General features: G+C 40.6%; 1 protein-coding gene across 8 annotated transcripts in view; it reads left to right on the top strand.

Annotated features, from left to right (window-relative positions):
* The window catches only part of CNKSR2 (connector enhancer of kinase suppressor of Ras 2), a 204,822-nt gene that overhangs the window by 167,719 nt on the left and 10,009 nt on the right, over window positions 1-27,094 (top strand). Inside the window, exons 21-22 of one of the 8 annotated variants that reach the window (XM_085050786.1) lie at window positions 19,696-19,737; window positions 20,424-22,624. The exons of 5 other annotated variants lie outside the window; for them this stretch is intronic. In XM_085050786.1, the coding sequence (XP_084906912.1) occupies window positions 19,696-19,737; window positions 20,424-20,428 (47 nt within the window). In that variant the 3' untranslated portion in view covers window positions 20,429-22,624. Of the gene's footprint in view, window positions 1-19,695; window positions 22,625-27,094 lie in introns of those variants that run through there. 2 more of the 8 variants (XM_085050778.1, XM_085050803.1) reach the window with 2 other exon arrangements.

The following is a 27,094-nucleotide window of genomic DNA, read 5'->3' as shown; positions in this document are numbered from 1 at the left end:
CGGAAGTAAAATACTGTCTTGTCTGTTGAAAAGTTTAAGTGTTGAATTGCTTGTTGCTATGACTGCAATATTCTGTTTGCAACGCTGACTTTTTCCAGTGCCCTTACCAGTAAAAGGCAGGAGGATTTCCTGCAAGTGGTGTTCTTAAGTGCAATATCCAGTTTCTGGGTTGAGAGATTTGCTTCCATCTGCTAAGTCACTAACAGGATGGGTGACCTTGTGTGTGCTACCTCACTGCCCCCTTCACTTCCATTGCTCTGGGAAAATGAAACATTGCAACTGGCTGGAGAAAGGAAATCCTCTCTCTTTTATAAATGTTTTAACCTCACCTTGAATGTTCCCTCATGTGGTATCATAATCTCTTAAACATATTTATTTGCCTTACACGTTTGTGATCCTGACATAGTTCTGGGCTCTTGGATGATTATGTGTTCTTGTGTGTACATGTGTGTGTTTTAAAGCTTAATCATTCCTATTGCTTTTTGTGTGGGACATGAATGCAGCTCCTTTGCAGCCGTTGCTATGCAAGTCAGATGTCATTGCCAAAAGTTTGTTTTCTCAGCTTTCTGTTTTTACATTCTCACTTTTAAAACTACACAGATTTGAATTAAGTAGTAAAATGCAGTCCTGTTTCTTCCAACTTCTTTTGCAGAATAGTTTTCAAGTAACTGCAACACAGACTAGGAGCTCCACACTTTTTTCAGATGCTGTCCCCAGCTGCTATAATTTAACATAGTTCTGTTGACTTTGTACTAAAGCTATGCTGATTTGCAACAATTAAACATCATCTCTCAGTCAGTCACCACCTTATGTCTTAAACAGATATTGCAAGAATTTACTGACCCTGCAAATAGTTCTGTGTATCAACTCTGCTACAATGCCTAGATATATATGGTAAACTGAAAATATGGGTTGTCCTTTCCTATGTTTATCTGTCAGGACCTAACTTTGTTGTGTGTTCAGTTGCTTCTTTTTGTCTTGTTGTATCACATTAACATTACATTGCTAATCTTTAATGGATTGTTTTATTTGCCAAATGACTTTTGTGTAAATCATTTGATGTTCCATATTGACACCATCTTGTAATGGTCTCTTGCTTTGTAATCAAAGAGGATTCTCTTATGGGATATTTGAGCTTGTCCATGTGTTTGGTCCTGACTCTGTGCAAATGGGAAACCACATTCAGACCTGTGGCACCAAATATCCCCCTTGCTGTGCTGTTCAGAGGCAGCCCGCACATGGAGAGTGGATTGGAGACTGTGGCACAGTGTTTGCATTTCTGTGATTCAGTTGTGAAGGACAAGTTGGGAATTTTCATGTTTGTTTTCTGCTAGTGGGAGATACTAGAAGGAGACTGCAGTGTATCATGACGCCATCATCCCTTTCCTCTCTGGCCCCATTGCTGTCTGCACTCTGTGTTTTGACAGATTTCTCCACTTAATGCAAAGAACACTTCTAGAGAGACTATTTTCAGGTTTTGTCCCAGGAAAGCTTGTTTCATTTTTTTGCTTTATTTTTTGAAATTATCATCTTCGATGGTGGTTCCTTCCTTTTCAAAGACTTCTTTGGTTTGCTCATTACTAGTGTTTCAGCAAAACTTTTGTTTGTATTTCTAAAAGAAGTACATAGCTAGCTCTCTGCAGAGCATACATAACTGGCTGTTTATGCCTTGAACTAAGCTGCAGAAAATGCCACACATTTTTGCATACTCCCTGAAAAAGTCTTTGGAGAGCAGCAGTGTCTGTGGGAGTCTCAGGTGCTGTCATCTGCCCAGAGACTGCTGGGACGGGAGCTCTGCTGCTGCAGGATTGGCCAGGGCAATATTGGCACATTGTCCAGGGAACTCACACCTGGAACTTGCAACAGTGTGCAAGGGAGCTGTTCACTGTGCTGGCTCCATAAAATTTATTCAGGAACATGGATAGAAAAGCATTGATGTTTATGTTTGTGTTTGAAAAGGTATTTGCAGCAAGAAGAATTACGTAGACTCTCTTCCCACTGTTATACACCCTTTCCCTCTATGTTGTTTCTTGCCTCTTTGTTCTGCAAGGTTTTGCTCCTTTTTCTTCACTCTTAAATACTGTGGTTCCTCTTGACATGTGTTTAAGGACTAATTTGTTGCTCCATCATCATAATTTTGGAGTACCTTCTACAAAGGATAGATAACTATAGCAAAGTCTTACATGAATTTCAAAAATTAATGGCTGCCCACCTGGGGCAATTAAAGGCTAGGAGCCACTTGTTTGCTGCCTTGATTTCACCCTGCAGAGTGTTTACAACATGCAGCAATCTTCCACATGTGACTTCTGTCACCTTTAAAAGATTTCACAGTGTGTCTGAAGGCTGGGCACACTCACACGTATTCCCAGGCATTTTGCTCCATCACCACAAGCTCTGGTTCAGGTTTGCAACATGTCCTGGCATCCCATGCTTAGTCCCACACAGTCTTGTGAAGGCTGCCTCAGAGGAGCACAATAGCCTCATGCTCCAGTCTCTGAAACTTGGCTTTAAACCTTAAACCACTGAAAACACTTGTCAAAGGCCAGAGCAGGAACTATTGTTGACATTTTGCAGCTCAGAGAGATGTCCAGTCCCTGCGGAGGGCTTCAGGAAACCTCACATTGATGTCAGGGAGGGCTGGTCACTCAAAGTTATCAGATGTCTGTTTGTGCTAAGGTACGAAGTCTGAAAGGTTTTATTTCCCTTTTTTCCCCAGTAAAATATTTACAAATCAGCAAGAGAACAAGAGAAACTGAGAACAGTTTCTCCCATGTTGCAACCTCCCAGCTGCAGAAATTAAATTCAAGGTGACAGTGCTTTCACAAAATAGCACAGAGGAGTTTAAGGACTGCCATGACTAGCAACAAGCATCATGCACTGTGCCCAAGAAGCTGTATCCATGGGACATCCTAGGTGGCATTTGCCTTCAAGAAGGAGTTAGTGCTAATAAAAAATATACCCTGCATAAGGTCAGGTATTTCAGATTCTAAAATACAAGTCTAGGGAGGTTTCCCTCTTTTGAATGAGGGCTGGAATGTGCAGTGCAAGTGGTATGTCTCAGAAAGATCAATGCTTGTTAATTAAACACTATGCTATGAAGTGGTACCCTGTGCACAGTTCTAGGTTTTGCTTCTCTGCATCTTCAGTAGGGGGTCTTCACTTTGGCAGGTTTTAGGCAACAGTGAAATGTGGAAGTCAGGATGAATAACACATGAAGCCTGGATTGTGCGCACTGGAGTTGATGAGGTTGTGTGGCTGAAATTAATAGGGCAGTTTCCTTTTCTGACAGCCTCTTTCCGTTTTAGAGAGGACATTATTAGTGGTGTCCTGTCATCTGGCCACCTCATTTTATCATCACTGAGAGCCAAGGGAAGAACCATTAAGATATTGTGTCTGCCCCTCAGGAATTAATGCCCAGGAGTGTCTTAAATGAGCAGAGCTATGAGAAATTGAGGCAATGTTTCACATTAGAGGTATTCCATATGAAGATGGTGAATAGCACAAAGTACAGCACCTTCTGGGACACTAAGGAAGATGTTATTCTAACTTACTGCATCCACTATCAGTCCTGCTCAACCGAGAGCATTTGCAAAGCTGGGGTTTTTTTTTTGCCTGACATCCTTCTGGGTGACACAGCCCGTGCATGCTCAGACACTGGAGCAGGTTAATGAAATATCTGCTTTTTCTGAGCTTTTTTTTTCTGATCTGATTTTTCATTCCTAATTCCCATTTGAGCCTTCCCGTGGTACCTGACTGGGCATTTGCACTGCATCAGCACTGCATGCCTTGTCTGCTTGAAGGAGGTCTCCATCCCTCCCACTGCCTCCAAGGCACTGGCTTTGCTGTTAACTCAGAATTAGCTTACCTAAAAATGATGCCTAATTATGTTCAAAAATATGACTACCGAAGATAAACAAGGACTGGGAGTAGGTATGTTTATTTCTAAGTATGTTCTTTAATTGAAATTTAAAATTTGTTAAATAAAGCTTTTTCAATTCTCATATGCCAAAGCAACTCCACTGCAGAAGAGAGTTTGTATTCTAAGTAAAAATGATGGGATACAAAACCTCTGTATCCTGATTTTAAATTTCAGTTCAAGGGGAAACAATTGCCTGCAGAGTTTGAAAGCCAAATGTTGAATCATTTACTGAGTAGCAATTCAGAAAGCAGTATGGGCTGTCAACTAAAATAAGAATAGTTTAATTTTATGCTTGTTAGTGTTTATACATATAGATGCCCACAAATATATTGTTGCCACATTTAAAATTTTATTTGATTTCCATTGCCCAGGCTGCTAAAAATGCAAAGGAGAGATGAATTCCTACTTTTCTTTTGGTTTTAATAGCTTTGGGTGTCATTGCCAACAAAGGTCATCCGCTTTTGCCTTGAAATATATGGATTAAATTGTCTTTTTATGAGCAAAAGAAATGCACAAGAGAATTTCTTACATGGCCATTCTCCTAAATGGCTTTTCTTGCTAAGTTTCCTCAATTCAGTTACTAAGTCGGGGGCTGTCAATGGAGCTGTGCTACTCCCTACCAAAGACCCCTTTGGGTTAGGTGGTAAAGCAAGGAATCTGTACATGTGAGAATATATTTCTGGTGGGGCTTTTTTATGTTCTGCATTAATTCTCTCGCCAGGTGTTGTGTAACCAGTCTGGTTTACATTTAATTTTTCCTCTTCTTGGTGACAGCAAGCTCTGCTGCTGCCCTGTCTGGCTGCAGAGATGCTCTCCTTGGGAAATGACCACTCATAAATGGTAGAACAGTTCACAAGCAATAGAGGGAAGACAGTCCAAGTCCTCTATGGCTCCCTGTTTACCCTGCTGAAGGATATTCTGTTCTTTCCCAGTTTGTTGGCCTGATAAGTCTCAACAGAAGTATAAAAAAAGCCTTTTTTTGTGCTTGCTGTTTCCATTTCCTCAATTCCAAATGTGCTTTCAATTCTGAAGTGATAGTCAAATTTCCTAAATGAAGATATGTAGCTTTTTTGAACTTATTTTATGCATGAAAAAGAAAATCCAACTTTTTTTAATTAACACATAATTTTCCATTGAAAAGAGAGTTTTCCTATTCTAAAAGTTAAACTTACATTCATTTTGATTTCAAACATGAAAAACATGCAATTTTATAATAATTTATATAAATCTTCTCCTTGAAACCTACTGAAAATTGTTTTAAAGACACTCTTAGATAGATTTGACTACTGCAATTTAATTGTGATTTTTCCATGACAAAGCCATTTCTCATTGGGATTTTTGCAGAACTGGGATAGTTCCTCTATGAGATTCAGCTAGGACTCAGCCTAATCTGAAGGTTTCTAAATGCAAAAGAAACAGAAATCTACAATAATAAAAGTTAGCCACCTATCATGTACATGAGAATGATCTTTTGAAATGTATAATTTTAAATTTTCAAAGCTAAAAAAAAAGATAAAACCCTTTCTATGATCAATGTTATTAAATCAGAAGATGATGGCACAGTACCAGTAGGACTAGGGGAACAGAGGAGGACTAAAACCTTTTCAGATTGTATACATTACATCTCCAGGTGGTACCATCTGTTGTGTGTGGTTCTCAAGTTCTTTCAAGGCAACCATTAAAACAGAGGTGAACTTGAGTCAGTTGTGCTTGGAAGGACATGGGAGGGATATAGTTTGATAAAACTACTGCCATGCTGAATGTCTGGAGGGTCACCATGTAAACATGCATTCTTGTTTAATCAATGTTCATCATGGGAAGCAGGATCGGATATTAAAAACTTCAATGCAAACAGTCAGCATCCTGCCAATTTTTTTTTTTTGCTGGAAAGAAGACTCTAGAAAAGCCACATCTGTTACAAAGCAGTTTAGTTTAATCTGTTTTAAAAAAAGAAGTCCTCAGAATTTTTGGCTATAATATGAATATTTTAATGGAGGCCTATACAATAAATGTTGTGGGACATTTTTTTCTGAATTGACCTAACATGCTAGCCTGGCTTCCTGGCTTGCTTTCCTTGTAGTTGCTAGCTGCTGCTCCAGATCACAGATCTTGTGTAGGTAATGTGTCTAACCTGCCAGCCCTATGCAACTTCCTTGGATACCCCTGGACAGCTAAAATGGCACTAGATGCTTGTCTTTTGACATCTTAATCTCCTTACTGGTTTCCTAAACCTTTCCAGTGCAGGAGGACAGTGTATATATGTTAAAGTCCTGGTCCCTGTGAAGACTCTGGTGAAGCTGTAAGTGTGATGAGTGTGTCTCAGAGCTAAGGAGCTGGAAGTGATTTGAAAGATTATCCATTGTAGCTCTGCCATCTGAATCTGGAGCTGCCATACCTTCCAAATCTTAAACACCCCCAGTGGTGGGCATTCTTCATTCCCTCTAGACAGTGCTTTTCCTCTTCGCTGTTTTGAGAAGGATTTTTTTTTCCTGCTAATGGATATTGAATTGTTCCCTCTGCAATTTAAGCTGAGCATTTCCATTCCTTTATGGCACAGAAAACAGGCTGCTCCATTACAGCATTTCTTCTTTGGAGCTGAAAAGTTATTGTGAAGGGTTGGTTTAGTTTTTCCTACTGACAGTGTTTGCTAGGCCTCTGACTCCTCTTGCTGAGCTTCCCTGGCTTTTCCAGGCTGACTCCCATCTCTTCTGCCATGGCAGTGTCCAAGCTGGGTGCAGCACATCTGGTTGAGATGGAACACATCTGGAAGGTTGCTCTGCCCTGGCTGTTTTATGCTCTATACTGTGATAAGCATCTGTTTGGCAACCATACTGTACTTCATATTTCACTTTGAGCTGTACAGTATCCCAGATGCTTTTCTGCTTAATGATTGTTTTTTCCAATTGCGGTTGCTCTGATTTTTTCTGGACATCTTACCTATCTGCATTAAGTAGTTCACATTAATAAAAGCTTCAGCTGAATTAAAATGTCAAATTAATTGGGCTAAAACCAACCAACAAATAAATATGACATTTTGTGAAAGTAACAGCCTGACTAGGCAAAAAAAAAAAAAAAAAAAGAAAGCCTTGCAGACTAACCTGGTGTTTGCCAGGCTCTGTGTCTGTTAGCACCACATTTACCATATTGTTATATAAAACTTGGCAAGAGATTTCATCCCTCCAGGTCATTCCAACTTCTGAGACTGTCCTCCAGCAGTCTAGGAGATGTTTCCTCACACTTTGATGCCTGTGGATTTTAATAAGTTTATTCTTTGCACTGTTCAGGCTATTAGTGCCATCTGGGACTGTTCTGGATGCAGAGCAGCCTTAGGGGATCCCCACATCATGCAGCCTTCCCAGTAACAAGGAGCCTCTGGTGTCTCCTGCATCTGGGCTTGGCTCCTGCTATCAGAGGACACCTTGGATGTGGGAGGTGGCTAATATTGCTCACTTCTGAGAGCTGAACTTCTAGAAGGAAAAGATTGTTCCCTGTGTCACAGACTTTCTGCATCTAAATAGCCAAGGAAGATGTTACCTGGAGATAGGTGGGGAGCAGAAGGCTCATTCTTTTGTTGATTGGGATTCCATCCATCCATCCATCCATCCATCCATCCATCCATCCATCCATCCATCCATCCATCCATCCCTCAGAAGTGTTTAGTGCTCAGAGTTTACAATAACCATGTGTGTTTTACTTGTAAGATCTTCTGTTGTTTTTTAACACTAAGAACTTCCAGTTCTTTTGAAACAAATGTGGTAATACAGCATTAACAAACAAAGAAAAAAAAAGCCCTGTAATCAGGCAATTTTGTAGTTCTCATTCATTATTAATAAAATAGCATCCTAGCTTTGTTTTTAAAAAACGTGTTTCAAAACCAAGAAGATAAATATTTTTTGTCTCCTTTTGTGCCACAAATTTGTGAATTTTGGAACCTGTTTGTTGCGGTTAACAGTCCACCATCCTTATACAAGTGTGGTACTACTAAATACCATGATTTTATGAACAAAGCATGAAACAAGTTCTCTGTGGGATCTTACTGTATTTACATGAAGAAAATGGCTGCATTTAAAGTAGGATTTTTGCTTTCTGGCTCTACCTTTTGAGTACTGGCACAAAATAATATCAGCTAACTATTTCTTCTTTTCTGGATTCCAGAGAGGTAAACTTCAGGCTTTTGGAATATAAAACATCACCACTGATTTGTTTAAAAGCATTTGAGTTTAAAAGCATTTGTTTAAAAGCATCAGAGAATGGGGAGAGCGGCTGCCAAAAAACTTCAATTTAAAACACCTTTCAGCCAGTTTTTGAAATGTTCATTTAATCATGTGATGATTTACAGGCCTCAAAGAGAGAGCAGAATTAATGAAGCCTCACTTAGGAGATTTCTCCTGGTTGTAAATTCAGGGATGGACAGAGATCAGGCAGTGGCAAGGGCAGGAAGTTTACCCTCATCATTTTACCTAGCACCACTAATGAGATAAGTCATAAAACTGAACTGGGCAACAATGTGCTTTTAGTTCCAGGTTAAAAGGAGCTCTGATTTTGAGTGAGGAGGGATGGCTTGGGGAGGCTCCAGGAATGGCTCCTGGCACAGTACCCAGGGACTTGGCAATGCCAGGAGCCCCTGTCAGTAGGGTTTCCTACATGTGCAAAGTGGTCTTTATGGAATACTTGAGAGATGGTGAATATGAGACCTAGAGAATTAGAGAGTGTCTTCCTGTAGTAATAACAGCCAAATCTGGTTTAGAATTTACATGACAGTATTTCAATAGCTTCTACACTTGGCATTAAAGGGAGATTTTTTTTTTTGCTGTACTAATGTGCACACTTGAAATCCAATATAAAAATCATACTTTAGTATGATTTAGTATATTCTATAAAAATCTTGAAGCTGATTATTCTGAGAGTTTTTTCTTTCCTCCCTGCTAGAATGTGTCCTGCCATTCATTTTAAACTTTTAATTTTAAAAAAAGTTATTTCCAAGACATTTTCTTTTTTGTTTTTTAAACAAGCTATGTACATGTCCATAATTTTACAGGAAAACATTTATATTTCTAACTTTATTGTAATGGCTTTAAAGACAACTGGAGTTGCTGGTTTCTGTCTGTTTAGAAGATGCGAGCACTTGGGTCTTTATGGATTTCATTATTCCTGAAATTCAGTAGAAGTTGAATGTGGGAGGCTGAGGGCATGGGTGGATGGCCCTGAGCAGACAGCACCTGTGACACCTGTAGTTTCTACATGGAGGAAAACAGGCATGGAGGGGCGAGATTTTATATTCTGTGTAGATTTGGCTTTGCTGCCAAGGCTGTCAGAAGACTCTGTGCATTTTTGAGCATCACTGCTCCTTGGAATGATGGGGAGTAGGAGGTTGCTGAGAGTAACCCAGTGAACAAAGGAAAGCACACACCCCCAAGGTGGTGGAGGCTTAATTTACCCCTTTTCTTGAAAAAGAAAAGAAACAGTTTGTGCAGTCTGTGAGCTGTAGTACTTGGGAATTGGAAACATCAGGGTAGCTGGGGAGGAGATTGCAAAATTGAGTGGGGTGAGATGGAAGCAAAAGGTAGAAGACTAAAAACAGGACATAAATCTGTAATGGTAAGAATAATTTTCTATATTAGATCGAGTTTAATGAAGTTGTGATTGGTTTTTGAAATGAAAATCCCATCAGCCTCTAATTCTCTGTGCCACAAATGAGGATGATGGTGTTATAAATCTTTCCAAAGTCAGAAAAACTGTTTTAAAAGTATTTAGTTTCTACAGGGTCACATTTCTCTTACAGCATAACCTACTCTAAATGCACCTATACTACTTTAGCCTTTATTTCAAAGATTTATGCAATTTAGTGTTTTGCATGCGTGAGCCAAGTGGATGGATTTTATGCTGGGGCCATGCTCTGGCAGACCATGCCAGTGCATTGAAATATTCCTCAGCCCAAGTTGTCTTCCAAGGAGGAGAAGCTGACATAACCTCATGATTAAGCTGAAAACCCTGTAATATCAGTATTCTCAATTAGTTGGGGCAGCAGTTATTTTTGGCAAATAAAACCTTTTCATAGTGGCCCCTTAGCTCCTGTCTTCTGAAAGTACTAGCAGAGACCATGCTGAGATTTCTTCAGATTACTTACTCTGTTGTAGTGTATGGAAATAGAGTAGATCTTTTAAAAGACAAATTCATGAGGCTCTTTATTTTGAGAAAATTCTTATTTTTCCACGGAAGTGTTGAATAGACATATCATATAATATACATTGAACTTTTTGGTTACTCTGTAACTCTTTGGAATAGCCAGCTGTACTGATGGCAAGTCCTGGCATTATACAGGAAAATTACTGCATTTACTGACATTAGATACACAACTTCTTTAAGAGAGATGTCTACTTTCTTCTGACAAAAACCAAAACCTTGCAAAATTAAAAACATGCTGAGCCTGTTATTTTACTATTTAATCTTGCAATGTAACATTTCCATTCTGCACAGCAGATATGGGCTTAGCAAAATTTGTCCAAGCCATTGATTTGTCTAATTCCGTATCAGATCTCAGACTCTGAGTTATCTGAGTTTTAAAAAAGTGACCTGCAAGCACAAGTGATTGTACTAAAGAGAGGCAAGCCCCATATCCCAGCTAACCCAGTTACCCTGCCTTGAACCATTCCTAAAAACATATTTCTAGGGAGAGTTAAAGGTGTCTTGCTTGTAACCCTTGATGGATCATTCTTCCAGAAAAAAGTTTTATCGATTTTGAACTCAGGTGTACTTTGAGCTCTGTCATGTGGCAATAAGGAGTTGCACATTTTAACTCCAGGCAAGAGACAAGCATCTCTTCTGGTTAGTTTTAAACCTAGCACACAAACTTTCAGATGTTTCTGTTACTTGAAGAGGCAACCATCTTTGCCCTTCCTCTTCATGTATGTCCTCATAAATATGGGCTTCTGTTGCATCCCCCTTTTTTATAGGGGAGAAGTGTTGATTGGTCCTAGACCTTGCATTCCTTGCAGGAAAATCCTTTTGCACAACAATAATCCTATCAGCCCTTCTCTGCCTTTTTCAATACTGCTTTTTGAGGTGAGATGTCACAAATGAGTCTCATTTTATTTTATTTCTGCTATATCTACACTACTTCCTGTATTTATTCCTGAGTAGAAGCCAAACCTCCCCAGTTCTCCGTTTTTGTAGAAGCTGATTTGACATTTTTAACAAGTGCAATCCAAGAAGAGAGCTAAAGGGAACTGTTTGGTATGTAATGTTTCTGCCTGATGGGGAAAAAAGAAAAATGTTTGGTTTTGATGTTGGTGGTGCATGAAAAGAGAAGTGTAATGCTTATTCATGTACAAGACTGCAGAGAAGAGGAAAGTAAAAAAAGATAATGTCACCTCTGAAGAAAATAGCAGAGGACAATAGGTAACTGAGCAGCTTGAGAAATCCATAGGAGGGAGGTTACTGTCATGGAATGAGAAAAGAGCTCAGCTACGTGATAGTCAGCTACACAGATAGTTTTCAGGCTGTGAAGATGCTAATATTTTCTTTGTTTAGTGGTGATATTTTGGTGGAAAGCACTTAAGCAAACCAAAGCAGGAGTGAGTAGCAAATTGCTGGGAATATATCCCCTGCACAATAGCTCTGGGTCATGCTAGAGCTTGCCCAGGGGAGCCTTGCCCGTGCATGTGACTGGTCTGGACAGCAGAAACCCCTCATTACAAGCATCCTTTGGCTTACCATCCCCTGAGGGAAGGGCACTCTTACCTGGCATTTCAAAGGGTGACTGTTTATACAGGTAACCCTTCCCAGCATCTCAGGGTGTTTTGGTCCATTCACCCCAGACCGTTTGCAGAGCAGGATTCCCTTGCATACAACAGTTGTGGTGACAGTAAGGGATTTTCTCTGTGAGAAAAGATCTTTCTCTTTCTCTCAATGCTCTTTCTGCTGCTGTTGGCAGAACCAGGGGCTGAGCACTCAGCAGCCCTGGGGACCGGCACTGCTGGAGGCTGCCGGGGAAGCAGGCAGAGCCCTCCACATCATTATGTGGATCAAGAGGTTTGTCATCAAACTAGTTATGTCTGAAATGTGTCCCCACCTCCCAGCAGAGTGCTACAGCAGGGCTAGGGTCAGAGTCAATGGTGGAGCTGTAGTGGCTGTTCCCTCCCACCCAATGCCTGCCATTCTCCCATTCTTCCTTGCCTCAGCCTGCTCAGCCACCATCTCACACCAGCAGCTCCCCACCTGCCCAGTTACTCCCAGAGCTGGGGCAACCCTTTGGGGAAGAGCTGCCCTCACTCTAATAAGGCTTCTCTTTTCCTGGATATTGTTAACTTTGAGTAAACTAAAGATATTTTCCCCTGGTTGTGATCTAAAGCCCTGGATGAGGTAGCAGGAACTAGCAAGTGGTCGCACACTTTTTAAGATGATGGCACTCTCATTTCCAGTAGAAAGCTGCAGAGATCCTATTTTCATTCTCTTGAAAAAGAACACCATTTCTAAGAACTCGAAAGGCTTTGAGAATTGCTCATCTCCAACCCAACTGTGCTGGATTGTGCCAGGAGAGGAGCTTGAGCTACCATAGGAACAGGGAGATTGGTACCTGGTAGGCCCTGTGCACTGCTCCATCACCCCAGGAGGAGAGCAGGTCTCCCACAAGCTCTGCCCTTGCACACTGGGAGGAGGTCTGATATACAGAAGAAGAGAACCAGGGCCCGAATCACACATTGGTGCTGTAGTATGTTCAGTGCAGGATTATTTTTTCCTGTGAAACAATGCCATCATACAGGAGTATGGCAGCTACATATCACCAAACATAATGTGTGACAGAGGCAGTTTTTGTGTTTCAGAGATGCTTGGGGATGAATTAGGAAAGAAGAGGCTAATGAGAAGCAATTTTCACACCAATGTCTTTGTACAAAGGTCACTGAGGATAAAAACCTCCTGAATTGGTAGAGGAATTAATGGAAGAGTAGGAATTTATGGAAGTGTAGATGTAACTCTTTCCTGGTTATCCCCAGTTCATCAAGAACTTAATCGGGATCTTTCCTTAAAAGCCACTAGGTGCACCATGTCCTCTCACCAAGAAGGCCTTTGGAGGATGTATGAATTTCAGAAGAAGGCTGGGAAGGAGGCCTAAGGGCTCCTGCAAGACTGGGCATCATGTGGTCATGAAACCCTGGCATGGCATCCTTCAGCTTTGTCTGGGTTCCTGACCAGTCTAACAAATGCCTTTTGGCATCCATTTTCATGAATGGCAGCCTTGTGGTTTTCTGAAAGAGTATTTAACCAGGAGCTTGAACACATAAGGTGATATGACAGAATATTCCCTTGATTAGCTTGCTGGCTTTTCCCCTCCTAAAGTGCATGTAGAAGTACTGTCTTAGCAGACTTGAAGAGATACTGTCCATGCTAGATCTCATTCAGTCTAGCATGTTCAGGGATTTGAAATAATTTAAAATTTGCCGTTTATTGCTATCTTTAAAGTTGAAATACAACCAGGAACTTCTCTGAAAAATGACATTTTCAGCATTTGACTCCTGTAATGGGAATCTTTAGTCTAATGAAATCCCTGTGCAAGCCTGATTTTCTTCTATTACACTAGTGAAGGCGTTGTTTGGAATAAGATAGGCTTAAGATATACTTTTTATGAAAAAATTGGATCCCCTCTGAAAACAGCTCTTGCATGTTAAAAATATACAAGCAATTCTCAACAAACAACATAGCAATGTTTGGCTTGTCAGAAGAGTACCTTACATAAAACCTTTCAGTGCAAGCTTTTTATGTAGACATAATTATTCTTATAAAAAATAAGGCAAATTTACCAGATGAAAGTACATGTCTTCAGTATCCAACAGCTTTTAATCAATAATTCTTCATTTTATACTCCCAAATAGGTAAGGAATTTGCTCCAGGAAAACAAGGAGCTCATTTCTGTGTTGGTCTGATGGGCTTTCCGGACACTATAGATACCCGAGAAAGCAGCTGAATGATGGGTTTAGAACAGGAAAGATGATTCCTGTCTTACTTTTATAGGAACCAAGCTAATTAAAAGCAAGACATCTAAAAGCAGTTTCTTCATATGCTAATTTTGGGCAGTATATTTCAGTTTGTTGATACCAGAGAGGGTTTCATGTCTGATAGCATTTTTGTTGCTAAGTATGGTCCCCCTTGAACCTGAAAGAGACCTGACTGAATCAAAAATAGAGTCGGAGCAGGATGATAATACTTGCCTGGGAACAGTCAAGGCAAGTTGGATTGACAGGTCAAACACCTGTTTGAGAAGAGAAGGGAATGCCTTTGTTTTACATAGCACAACCAGCCAAGGGTGGAGCCAGCATTCCTCTTGCTGGCCTCGCCAGAAGACTAATAATAGAGTCCATGTTTTGTGTGTTTGCCACTCCAGTGAGCTCCAAATTAAATTAAAATATCTCAACATGATCAATATTAATATAACAAAAATAATAATCTGTCCCCCCCATTTTCCCCAGCTGGGTAGGTTTTGACACCATTCCTGTTGGAGGTTTTAGCAAAAGCTGCTGAAAATCCTCAGCAGAATGGGGCACAAAGAAGAGAACACTTTTCTCCCAGTCTGTTCATTTTGCCTTAGCCACATGGTATGATATCAGTAACTCACAGTGCTCAGGTGATCTGTGGCTCTTTTGTTGACCCAGTCTGAGAAGGGATCCCACGCCAGGATAGCAGGTTGCTTTGGCTGCCAGCAGTTGTGGCAAGGGCAGCATCTCAGTTCTCTGCCTTTGGCAGTGGGAACATGACAGTCTGGCTGGGTGTCATTTAGTCACACCAGGGATTTTGCCAGGGCACTGGTATTTTTGTCGGCATTATAGAAAGAACCACCAGAAAAAGCAATTATATTACTTGATGATGGGCTGGTAAAGCCTTCTCTAACCAAAGGGGCTTCTACTGGTTGAAGTTAAAAATTTGTTTGTGTAAATTTAAATTTGTCATGCTATAATTAATTCTATACATTTCTGTCTGCTTTTAAAGCCCTGAGCAAGTTAATGTACAAAAAACTCTCAGAAATACACTGCTGAAAAAAGTAATATAGAGAATAGCTTGTCACAATAATAAGACCAATTCTCCTAAAATCCTCCTTATTAAAAGCTCTGTTGATATCAACCCAAAAAATTAGTACATTGCTTTTTGTTCAGGGTTGATGTCCAAAGCATTAGTTGGGAAACACAACTCCCATTTTTGTGTTGTGCATTAACTCATTTGTGGGGACAGACTGGAACTACAGTTCCTGCTTTATGGTCAGGAAACAAAGACATGACTTTTCAAGCAGTTCTCAGAATAAAAAATGCAGGAGATTTGGTAGATTAAATTGAGCTTTATATGCAATTACAATCATAGCCTGGCTGATTTTAGTTTACAATAATACTGAGAATTGTATGGAAAGGAACTCATCATTAGATAAGGCCTCATGTGCTTGTCTTTTGGATGTAACAGACTTCTCCTGGGTCAGGCTTGTCCTATAGGCTTATGTAACTTAAGTCTCTGTGTAATCCAGCAATTAGAGTGCCAATTTGCAGAAATTTTAATATAATTATCAGAATTCATAAACTGCCCAGTGGGATGCTAAAGTCATCATTACATCCTACACCTTCTGAATGTATATAAAACAAGGAAAAGTTCAGCCAGTTTATCTTTTTTTTTTTTTTTGAACATGGTTATTCAACTGTGTCTCTGTTTATGTCCCAAACTAGAGGGCTTCCTTTGTCTGGGAGCAGCTCTTTGTATTAGTTTGCAATGGTTACAGAACAAACTGCTCTGGAAAAATAACCTTATTTCTGACAGAACCACAGCTCAAACTGCTCTGTCTTGGAGCTATGACCTGTCACTCCAGTAAGACCCTGGTAATGAGCTGAAGGAGAGAGTTTTGCAGATATTAGAGAGATACCTGAACAGCATAACAATTACCATGAGAGATGTGTAATATGGAGGGACAAAATGGGGGCAAAATTAGGTATAATACAATATAATATAGTAAGAGTTAGTAATTTGGCAATTTAATGTGCTACATTTTAGTTTATTTAGTTCTTTAGTACTGAGTAGATAGAGGGTTATTTAGCAATAGCTGTAGTACATGAAGTGCATAGGAGAGCCAGGATACAGTTACAATTTAGAAATACTGTGGTAAGTGGGAGGAAAAATGCCTGCTGCTCAGAGCCCTGTAATTTCCACAGCCTTGTTCTCAAGGGACAGAGTGCAGCACTTGCAGAGGAGCAGGCACTGGAGGTTGTGTGTGGGCTGACACCACCATCTGTCCTCCCTGTCCCTGTTCCTCGCCGTGGTGCTTTCCCATAGAACATTTGTGCTCCTGGTGTTCCTCAGTGAGGACATGGGGGACACTAAAGCATTGTGATATTGGAAAAGCTGGAACTTGCTATTTGCAGATAGCATAGTCCTGTATTATCATTGTTTGATTTAGTGCCCTTTACTGCAGTCTCCAGAGGAGCACTGAGTGACTCCTGCTGCTGCTTCCACACCCAACTGGCTTCCTACAGGATAATGTGCAGAGGCACTGCTTTGGAGTACAGTACTGGGGGTCTGCCCTGGATGTGTCAGCAAAACCCTCCTTCCTCAGGCAGGCTCCCTGCCAGGCTCTCTACCAGCTCCTTTTCATCTTTCTATGGCATCTGTGTGAGACCTGGACGTGGTGGGAGCTTCCCACCATTGAGCAAGAGACAGTTTGCAGATCTGCCAGCATTCCTCTCCCAGGACTCTGTGTCAAAGAGCCTTGAACCACTTCCCCAGTAAAGAGGAATATATATCTGCCAAAGGATTTCTAATAGAAGCAGCCAGGTAGCAGTTTGTGGCACATAGGGAAGGTTTTCTTTTCCCTGTTGTTCTTTGCATTCATTCTTGTTTGGAGCCTGATCACTTATGCAAAGTATTTACCTTTAGGGGAATATGCATAACTAGATCTGCTTCCTTATTGGACTAGATAGCAGGTAAGGGCTTCCAGTCAAGGTTCTTTGTTCCTGAATGTGTAGACAGATGTAGAAATATGTACACAAAATAGGATAAAAACTAAGGAAAGGATAGATCTTCAAAAGGCAGGTACAGGTTTACTGATTGTCACTATAGCTGGGAAGCATGAATTTTTTTCTAAAACTTCAGTATGTATTTAAAAAGTAAGTTTATTAACCTGCTGTTATTCAACCTAGCCCTTCTTTGAAAAGAAAAGTTATCATAAACATACCATTTAATAACCACGTATCTTGAAGTCTGTTTAGGCAAAATATATAATGTGAAGATTCATAAGGAAGTGTACGCTTAAGTGGCAGTATTAAAATCTTGTGCTTTTTATTTTAAAAAACACATCAAAGTGAAAACCCTAGCTTTATACCTTCTCATTAGTGACTGCTGATGTGCCTTAAAAATTTATTTATAAATGGGTCTCAAAGAGAAAAAGAAGGAGTTGTATCACCTTCTGTGCCCCTTTCGTTACATGGAAATTCTTGTGTGAGAGCCATTTTGAGACCTTATTTTTTGTGACTCTCAAACATTTCTCTCATGAGAACTTTCTCCTCCCCTTTGCATACATTTTAATTGGCTTTTGACACTTGGCCTGGAAAGGTGTGCTGAGCATCCCTTTGCTCCTGCTTGGTGGGTTTGCTACAGCCCAGGTGCATTCTGTCTCCACCACTTCAGATGGGTAAAGTGCCTCCTACTGCTGCAGGTTTGCTCAGACATAAGATTCCTCACACCCACATGACCACAATAGCTGAAGAAATAGGAGGAGATTTACAGCAGGCAGTTTTGTGTCTGTAACCATTCTGGGGAAGTCATTTGCCATAAAACTCTTCTCATAATGCAAACATAATTTGGTTGGTAAATGCAGTAAGTTCACTTTGCTGTATTCACAGGGTCACGTTCATTTTTGTCTGTGAATGGCAGTTGGTTTATTTTTCAAAATGTTTGCAAGTCTCATGAGTTTCATAAGTTGTAGCGTCAATAAGTATCCATCCGAAAGCACGTTACTCGTTCTTTGTTAATTGTGTTTGTTCTCCTTTAAAACAAATTAAAAACCCCTTCTCTAGAAACAAAACCATATGCTGGAGATTTTTTACGTAAATAATTTTGCTAATGTTAGTGATACAGAAAGAAAAATGTGGTATTTGTAAGGATAAGGAAAAATAATTTTTCTACTAAAAAGCAGATTTCTTAAATGCTTAGTTACCATCACTAAGTGATATTGAAAATCTATTTAGAAAAGCCTCCCTAGTGCCTAATAATTATCTTCACCTTAAGATAAATAGGACAGCGTATGCTACCACTTATCTTAAGAGGTTAATGAAGGGCTGTTTATGCACAGTGACTAATCCAAACTGGGACTGTGAAAAATTATCTGTGTTTGATGATTTATAAAATCAAACCTTAGCAATATTACTGAATAGTCTTTACAAAAGCGTGTCTTACTAGCAGGTTCTCTTCAGAAATAGTCTTCTAGTGCAAAGTTTAGTTGAATTTTATGTACATAACACAAGTCCTGTCCCACCATGTGTTGAAGGCAGCACAGTTCTTCCACAGACATATCCCAGCCAGACTTAGCTGGGAGTGAGGAAGAGCTGGGTACAGACATCTGCTAGATAATGCCCTTGCCTTAACTTCAAGAACCTTCCTTTATTTCACAGCCATCCTATTTCACAAAAAGGGAAGTTTCTTTTGCCAAAGCCTGACCTTTGAAACCAATCTTTCTGAATTCTTAAAGTTGTATGAACAACAGCCATAAGATGACAGGATCTCCTGAAGCTGCAGAAGGGATACATATGAGGCAGCAGCATCCTCTTTCACTTAGTGCCTTTTTCCAAATAAATCCAAGACACTGATTTTCAATGCTACAACTGTTTGTAGTATAAAACAGGATGAAATGTGAAAAACATTCCCTTTTGTACTCTACAAAGTCTCCCATTCCTCAACCCCATGAGTCCTGAAATGTGCTGGTTTAGCCTTTTGTTTGTCAGGGGTTTGGGGTTTGGTTTTGGGGGTTGGATTTGGGTTTTTTTCATTTGGGTTGTGGAATTAAATGTTTTTTATTTTAAACAATAGGTTATGTAAAAGTTTCTCTTGACTGCTATACTTAGAATTTAGTTATATAAACTGTTTTCCTCACACTTCTTCCTCCTCTCCTTGTTGATGCACAGAGTCCCAGGCAATCTAAGCAATAGAGAAGAGGCTGAACTGGGTTTGAGTTCTGTATAGCATTGCTCACCCTCTGCCTCTCTGAAACTCATTTTCCAATTGCTGCCATGTGTGGAGTAAATGGCACCAATGTTCCCATCTGGGATTCTTTCTACCTTGTGTTTTCTGTCACTGAGACAACATTTCTTTTCTGCTTTTCATACTTTTTGTAATATGCTCAAGAGTAAAAATGGCAATGCCTGATATTTTCCTTCCTCTCCATCCTGTCTTTTGGGAAAAAAAATCTCTTTAACAGGGGTTAAACACATCTCACCAGTTAAATTGGAATGAGTTTGTACATCTTTACATTTTGCACAGTTGAACTCTTTCCCAAAGTGGTTTTTTTTAACAACAAAATATCCCCCAGCTTTTCATATCTGGGATTCAGAATGAGAATGGATGTCAAGATCCATGGAGTTTCATTTTTTATTACAATTTAGAATAGTAGACAATAGAATAGGGAATGCACTGAGAGCAGCCAGGCTTTTGAAGCTGCCTGTGCAGAGACTGCATATCCACACAGAAACTCTAAGTAAACAATTTAGCTGTATGCTGTTTATTCCACCTCTCTCTTTCTCTTTTCTTTGCTAACACAGGTCCACAAAGATTCTCGAGTTCTCAAGCCCTAGCTTATGGAAGTATGTAATGTCAGTGTGGTTGCAAAATCACATGATCTCCTAGCTCTGTATCTTATCCTTCACCCAACATTGCACAACGCTGGACTGTCAGCTAGGAGAACGAAAGGAGCCAGATTGTGTTGTGCCACCTCTTTTTCTAGTTCACGCATAAGTTGCCACCAGGATATTTTTCTGTGTTTGTAGCACGTTTGGTGGATTTGGGGCACATTCTTTGCTTCCATTCTCCTCATTCGTGTGACCCTTTCCCAGTGCTTCCAAATGAGCTAATGTGTCTTCAACATGGAGAAAACCAACACGAGTTGGTTAGGATGTGTATTGTTCTCTTGTTTTATTTGTGGGTTGTTTGGGGTTTTTTAAATTGGTCTCTGTTCTGTTCTTTTCTTTTTTTCTTTTTTAAAACATATCTACAAAAAGAAAATATATAACTTTCTGCCCTAAATACCTCTTTTGCATCAGGGATGGATATTTTAATGGAGTGAGGTGTAATAGCAGAACAGTGCCATGTCTCTGTCCTCACGAGCATAGCTGCATGCAGATTAGAAAGGCTCTGTAGTGCTGCTACTGTATGCCAGATTTGCTATTTGCTCTTGTTTGCATGATAGTATTTCTAATTTACTAATATGATATGGAAATAATGGCACATCACCGATCTTTCAACATATTGTGTCACTGCTTTATCATATTAGGCTAATACACTGCGAGAGTTGATAGCACCTCTCCATGTCAAATGGGATCCACATCTCTTGGCACTGAACCGATTGGACTCAAAGGTTGATAAACTTATCATTAGAGAATTGGCACGACGGAGACTCAACTTCAGCCTCTTGCAAGCAACCTAATGGCCTCCGTTCAGAAAGTCAGTTCTTCTTGAATAACTTTGATGTTTATAACAGAGAACAGACCTGTTAAAGCATAGACAACCACATGCCTGAATATGAGGCCTCCAGGAAGGTGTCAAAGGGCATGGCCAGTCTTTTGAAGAATGCACCCTTTCCACAATGGGACTAGGCACAAAGTCAGATCCAGTCTACATGGAGCACATTTGCAGAAAATACTGCCCCCGGCACGGGAGAACGGAAGGGGAAGAGGGTCTTGGCAGGGGAAGGGCTTTGATGTCACTCAGTTTTGTTCTGCACACCACGAGGAATTAAAGAGGGATTCAGCCATGGTAACTGTAAAATCCCATTGCTTGTACTGAACTCCAGTGAACCCATTCAGGCCAACCAGACAGAGTCGTGTCATTTAAGCGTGCTTCACATTAGTGAAGGAAGTTTCCTTTCTGTGTCATGCTAAACTAAGTGTATTCTGTCAAGTGGAGGTATGTACAGACCTTTCAGAGACTTCCATTTATCTAATGGTTTGTAATGAATTCCCAGAGGGTACACTGGCACTCGTTTGGATGATGATGGAGAAGATACCTCACGCTGAGATTTATTAGACTCTGCAGTTAAACTCTTCAGTTCCTCTTTATCTTCTAGGACTAAAACATGTGAGTGATGCTGCCTGGCCAAGCAGGCACAAAGTATTCTCTGTGTAACACCCAGACTCCAGAGGGCTGTTTTGGGGCCAGTATTTGTCTGGATGTCACTCAAAGTAGATTCAGATATTGTATTTATCATTATGTTCTGAGTCCCCTATGGGTTGATGTTTGCCTCTATCTCTGTGGTTAGAATGTGGATTTTCCTTAATATATTTGGCTAAGGGTGTATTGTAATAATGCTAATGCTAACTACTTGATATTTCATACTATCTTACGGGGAGATACTTTTAAAAAATGTATTTTGAAATGTTTTCTTTCTGTTTGCTCAATGTATGGTATTGCATTATGTTAATACCAATAAAATTATATATATATAGTTATATATATATTTCCCTTTTATAAAGAAGTAAATTATGCTTTTTTGCCTCACAAACAGGAAACGTGCAGTGAATAAAATTACATCATTCTGCCTTATAGCAGGTGTCAAAGCTTATAATAGTTTTAATATTCTTTTTTGAAAAACAAAAAGTATAGTATGACATAAACTAGTTGGAAATTCATCAAAACGCATGTTTTATGTTTCTGCTCAATGGGACTGTCACAAAACAGCCTAAATATTTAGCAGTCTTGTTTTGGCATCTTTAATTTTTTCTAATCAGAAACATGCACTGTATTGCTATTATTGATTACAAAACTGTACTGTCATAAATTTTTGCCTGTTGGCCAGATAGACAAACCCACTGACTTTGTCTGTAGGAATTGATTTTAAAATTGAATTTAGTGCTCTTTCCAATGCTTGGCAAAGGCAGAATTTATTTTTTATATAAGGTTGCCTTTGAAGTACCTGCCTCTGCCAGGGATGATAAATCACTGCTAAGTACATAAAGATTCTGCAACCTGAAGGATATGTCATTAAAGCCTTGTTGGAATGGCCTGTAACCCCAGCCAGTCCTTTACATTCTGTCATTAAATTCCATAATTAGTTAGAGGTGAAATGTTTTGGAAATGAATTAGAGAAGCAGAAGCAAGGATGTGACTCTAAAATGTCCTTTGGCTGCCGTTTGGGGTTACACTGATGGCTTATTTGCTGCTCGTAGCCAAAGGCCAGCATATATCTGCACTAATGCGTTTTAGATTGTCTTCAGCTTCCTCTCTTTCTTTTCCCCACCCTTTCTAACATGTTGTGTTGAGTATCTTTGTTTTGCAGAGGCATTCAGAAGGGCTGTAATTAGCAGTCCCTGGCATTTAATTGCATACACATTTGTTAAATATTTTTCTGTATGCCTTAAAATAAAGTATAGAAAATGGCAGTAAATGTTTCTTTAATGAAGGCATTTGATTTATTCATGAAGTCAGGATTTTTTAAAGGTGTTATTTTGGGCTTAATAAAGGAAATAAGCCAGCAAATTTTCAGTCTTGCTTTTGCGTAACCATTGTCTATCAGGGCTGATGCTCAATTCCTTTCTCTTGTTTCTTTTGTGGCAAACACCTTCTGCCCAATGGATGGGGAATGGACCTTTCTGCTGTGACCAGTCTCATGCCAGTTTTGGGAGCGCTTTATGCTGAGGTTCATATGTGTTCACAAGTTCATTCTGACATCTGATGACATGAGAGATGTCTAGAAAAGCCATATGGTATAATTGCATTTCTCTCCTCACAGCAATAGCTTTTGTTCTGAAAGGTACTTTGAACTCTGTGCAGTGCTTACAGACCATGGGGGTGTGATGGGCATTCAGCAGCTGACAGGGGGTGCTTAATATTTGGCAGTGTTGTGCCCTGCATAAATAAGATGTAAATCAGGGTGCAGCTTAATTAGGTTGGAATCTAATCAGTGCAGCTATCATAACGTGCAATTATAACTCCAATAATAAATCTGAATATCTGAATAAATATGACATCTTCTGGGATAATGTTTTGGGAAGTATTTCAGGCCCCTTTCAGAAACGCCTCAGGAGGTGCTTCCCCAGCAGACCACAGTGTCTTACAGAGGTAACTGATGCAGAGATCAAATTAACCTGGCCCCTGCCTACACTAATTTTCCATGTTTCTTCCATGTTGAAAGTCGGATTGCAATTCCATAGTGATGCAAGTGTTTTGGAAAACTTCACTCTCGGTGCTACATTTTCATACAAATAAGCAACTTGGGATGTAGCCTGAAGCAGAGTTCATTTTCTGTGTGGGTGATGCTCACCAGGAACATGTCCCCCATCTGTTCAGGCTTTCAGGTATCAATCCCATAAACCTTGACAGGCACTGCTGTTGTGGGAGCGTGACTGTGGCTTGATTCTGACTGGTGAGTAATGTTGCTGGGTCCATATCATTTGTCACTTAACCTTTCACAACTCTGAGTGCTGCAACAGCTTAGGTTTGTATTATTTTCCTCTAGGAGTAATTGCTTCCATATATTACTTGGGAATTACTATTTGTAGCGACCTCCTCATCCTGTTTAAAAGTGACAGAATCCCCAGATGTCCAGCAATTTTGCCCAGTTTGCTCCAGCTCCTGGCTTTCCTCTTAAATACAAGTTTTCTATTGTTTTTGAACTGCAGGGACCAAGGGCCAGTGTACCATCAAAATGTGATTGGTCTGTTTATTTCACTTCAGCACTGGTAGCATGCGGTAAAATTAAACAGCACTTATATCAGTGTGTGGCACAGAAAAATGTCAGGATATCCTATTTCGTTGTGTAAAACTCTCCCAAAGAGTCACTAAAATCAGCAGATGAATGTTAAACTGGTGCCTTCATAAGCAGCTTAATGAGTAGAGTACCATATCTGAAACCAAGGAAGGATGCAACTATAACCCTACTGTGGAAAAATTCTGATCAGAATGCCATTACTTTGGGAAGCTTTGGAGTGAATCCATTCTTACAGCCTCTCTGAAATCACAGTCCACCGATATAACCTCATGGAACGGCAGGACTGTGAGCAAAGAGGGAGCTACAGATGCTCGTTTGAGGTGTGTAAGAGCTGTCAAGAGGCAGCACAGAGCGAGTTAATTATTCCCTCTCTGTTTCCCCTTCTCATAACACACTAACCCCTTAGCTGGCACCTGTACTTCACTGCTAAGTGGATGCCAAAAATGGGTGAATGTTACTGTCAGCTCAACAATGCAGATCTCCAGGGAGAGACATCGAGGATTTTTCCTTATGCTGAGTTCAGTGTCAGCTGTGTTTATTAAGCAATTCCAGTTGTGTGGAAAGCTGAAGAGAGGTGGCTGAGATGGGTGTGAGATTCAGTAAGACCAGCTCAAGTGTCCCATGAAGGCTGGAGGCTGAACATGTAAAGATGCTCCAGCCTGCCAGCCCACGCTGCAGCCAGCAGGGCACTGGGGGTCATGGGGCCATGGCAAGGTGCAGGCAGCTCGGCCTTCAGACATCCCCAGAAAGGTCATTTCAGCAGAAAAGAGATTCACAGATATCTACTAACCCAAAAGGAAAACTGCTAGCACCATAAATAGGTCACAAAAAGAATACTTTTGCTGCCACAGCAAAGGCTTAGCATCTGCCAGGCCTTACAGAGGCTCGGGCTAGGTCTTTTAAAAGATGCTACTTACCTGTGTCTGATATTTGACTTGATTGCAGTGGAAAATGCCTGACATACCTTCAGATATCTGTCGTGTGGGGCATGAGTTTTCCACTTGCCTGCACAGTTCACTTTATTTCAAAAAACCCAATTTATGGTCACGCATGTGAGAGGAGAAGCAGCCTCATAGCATTGGGTGGAAAACTCCAGCAAGTGCAGGACTCTGTTGTCTTGGTGCTTTCAGTGAGCAGCCTCTCTAGGGAGTATCTTTTTTTGTCTGGAGGTGTACGTAATAGGAGAGAATAGAAACCATGGACAGCTATCCTGGTAGCCCAAAAATACTCCCACTTTACAGGAAATGATGGTATAAAATTCAGATTTAATACCTTCATTGAATAAATACAAAATAATAATACAATAAATACAAAATTTAATGATCCTCCAGCTACTAATATTTCACCAAACACATGGATCAAAGCTTGTTTTTAAACAATGCTCCTCCCTTCCTTGATTCAAGACTTCTGGAAAAATCCTGCACTCTCATATACACAGGGACAGAAAGGATAGAGGATTACATGAATCAGAAAAGGGCAGGGAAAGGGAAGCAATACCTGAGAGAAGGGTTGCAAAGACCAGGTACTACACAAGAAGCCCCCATTTTAATTTTAGTTTTAATTTAGGTTTAATTCAGCTTGCTTAAACTTTCCTTCACTTGCAGAAAACATTAATATGCTTGTGTGTGTTTACAGGTGTAATCACATATCCAGTCAGGCCTTGATATTAAAGTGGCATACAAGATGACATACAGGGAAATCTGCTCTATATTAGCCAGAGCAGATGATTAGCAGCTGTTTCCATGTAGACCTACATTTTATTGCACCTCCTGCTTGCTGTACCATGCCAGCCTTAAATACTGTGTTGCTTCTTCCTTTTCTCTGTAATTAGGGTGTGACTTGTAACAATTTCCTACCAGGAGCTGACTTTCCATGTCCTTGTGGCTCCCCCCATACCTGTGCAGGAGTGACCTCATGCACAGCCACAGCTGTGCAGACACCATCTCCTTGTAAGCCTTACATTGATTTCACCATTTGGTTCCTTTTAGCTTGTACTTGGTGGGGGAAAGGAAATACAGAACTTAATCTGCCAACCAGCCATCTACACGGTGTGAAAAATTACTAATTTCTGTATCTTTGCATTCGTTAGAAGCATTTGGGTATGTCTCCCCCTTGGGCAGTTTGGCCTCTTAATGATTAACCTGAACAGCAGTAAAGATGGATTTAAGCCTTGCACTGAGAACCAACAACTGCTTCTCAGGAGGATTTCTCCCCTCCCCTGCCACACTGCTAAAATCCACATCCACTCTCCCTTCATCCTTCTACTTTTTCACCTTAAATGTGGGGAGATCTTTTCAGTCTCTCTCCTAATTGTTCCCTGGCGTTTACAAGCCCAGCCAGGCTGTCACATCCCATGGCCACAGCCTTTGCCTGCCTGTTGGCACAGCCTGAGCCAGGGCTGCAGAGCTTGCTGCAGGAGGCTCCCCACTTCCCAAGGGGTCAGCAGGCACCTGTGTGCTGCTCTCCTTACCTGCCAGTGAAACCACTGCAGGACCAGGCAAGGCTTGATAGTCCCTGTTGTTAGACGTGGCAGAGAGAGCATGCTGTGGCACAGGAAGATTACAAATGCTTTGTAGCTACTGGGATTACATTAGCTTGTGGCAGACCGATGTGTCTGTTGCCCACACAGACATGTCACGGTCAAGAAGGCAAAGAAAATGAAACCGCCCAGAGGTTTGTGCATCCAAGGTTGTTTTATCTAGCTTGAGACCATTTCCCAGAGGTCTGGGATGCTGCTTCTTTTGGGGGAATATTTACTGCATTTACTGCATTAACTGCTACTCACAGAAAGTCTCTGGGACACTTGAGATAAATGCCTCCCCTGCACAAAAGGTGAAGCAAAAAGGTGTAGCTCTCAAATTGGAAGCAAATCTTTAGAATTTGTTGGGTACAAATAATGACAGCTGTTTAATAATGTAATTAGTGATGCATTCTAACAAAATTGCCTCCTTAAGATCCTGAGGAAGCTGAGCTTAGCTGGTTCCTCTGCCAGAGGGAGTGAGCTCACCAAAAGGAGTTAAAATGAGAGTTTAAATTTCAGTGGAGCCTGGGGATTTCAGTCTGACTATGCTTTGTTCACTTCCTGTCACAGACTTCGCAGCAGCTTGGCTTCCTGGGGATTTGCAGAGGGTGGTACTTCTGTTCAAATGCAGAGTGAAAGAGGAGTGGGCGTGTGTGAGAGGAGTTGCACAGCGAAGGAAAATGCGTCACTAAGATGTGAAGGTAGCAAACAGAAAAGA

Source organism: Lichenostomus cassidix, chromosome 1, assembly GCF_008360975.1.
Source record: "Lichenostomus cassidix isolate B80296 chromosome 1, HeHo_3.0, whole genome shotgun sequence".
Lineage (NCBI taxonomy): Eukaryota > Metazoa > Chordata > Aves > Passeriformes > Meliphagidae > Lichenostomus > Lichenostomus cassidix.
The sequence above is the reverse complement of the archived record's forward strand: the minus strand, read 5'-3'. Positions and strand labels throughout refer to the sequence as shown.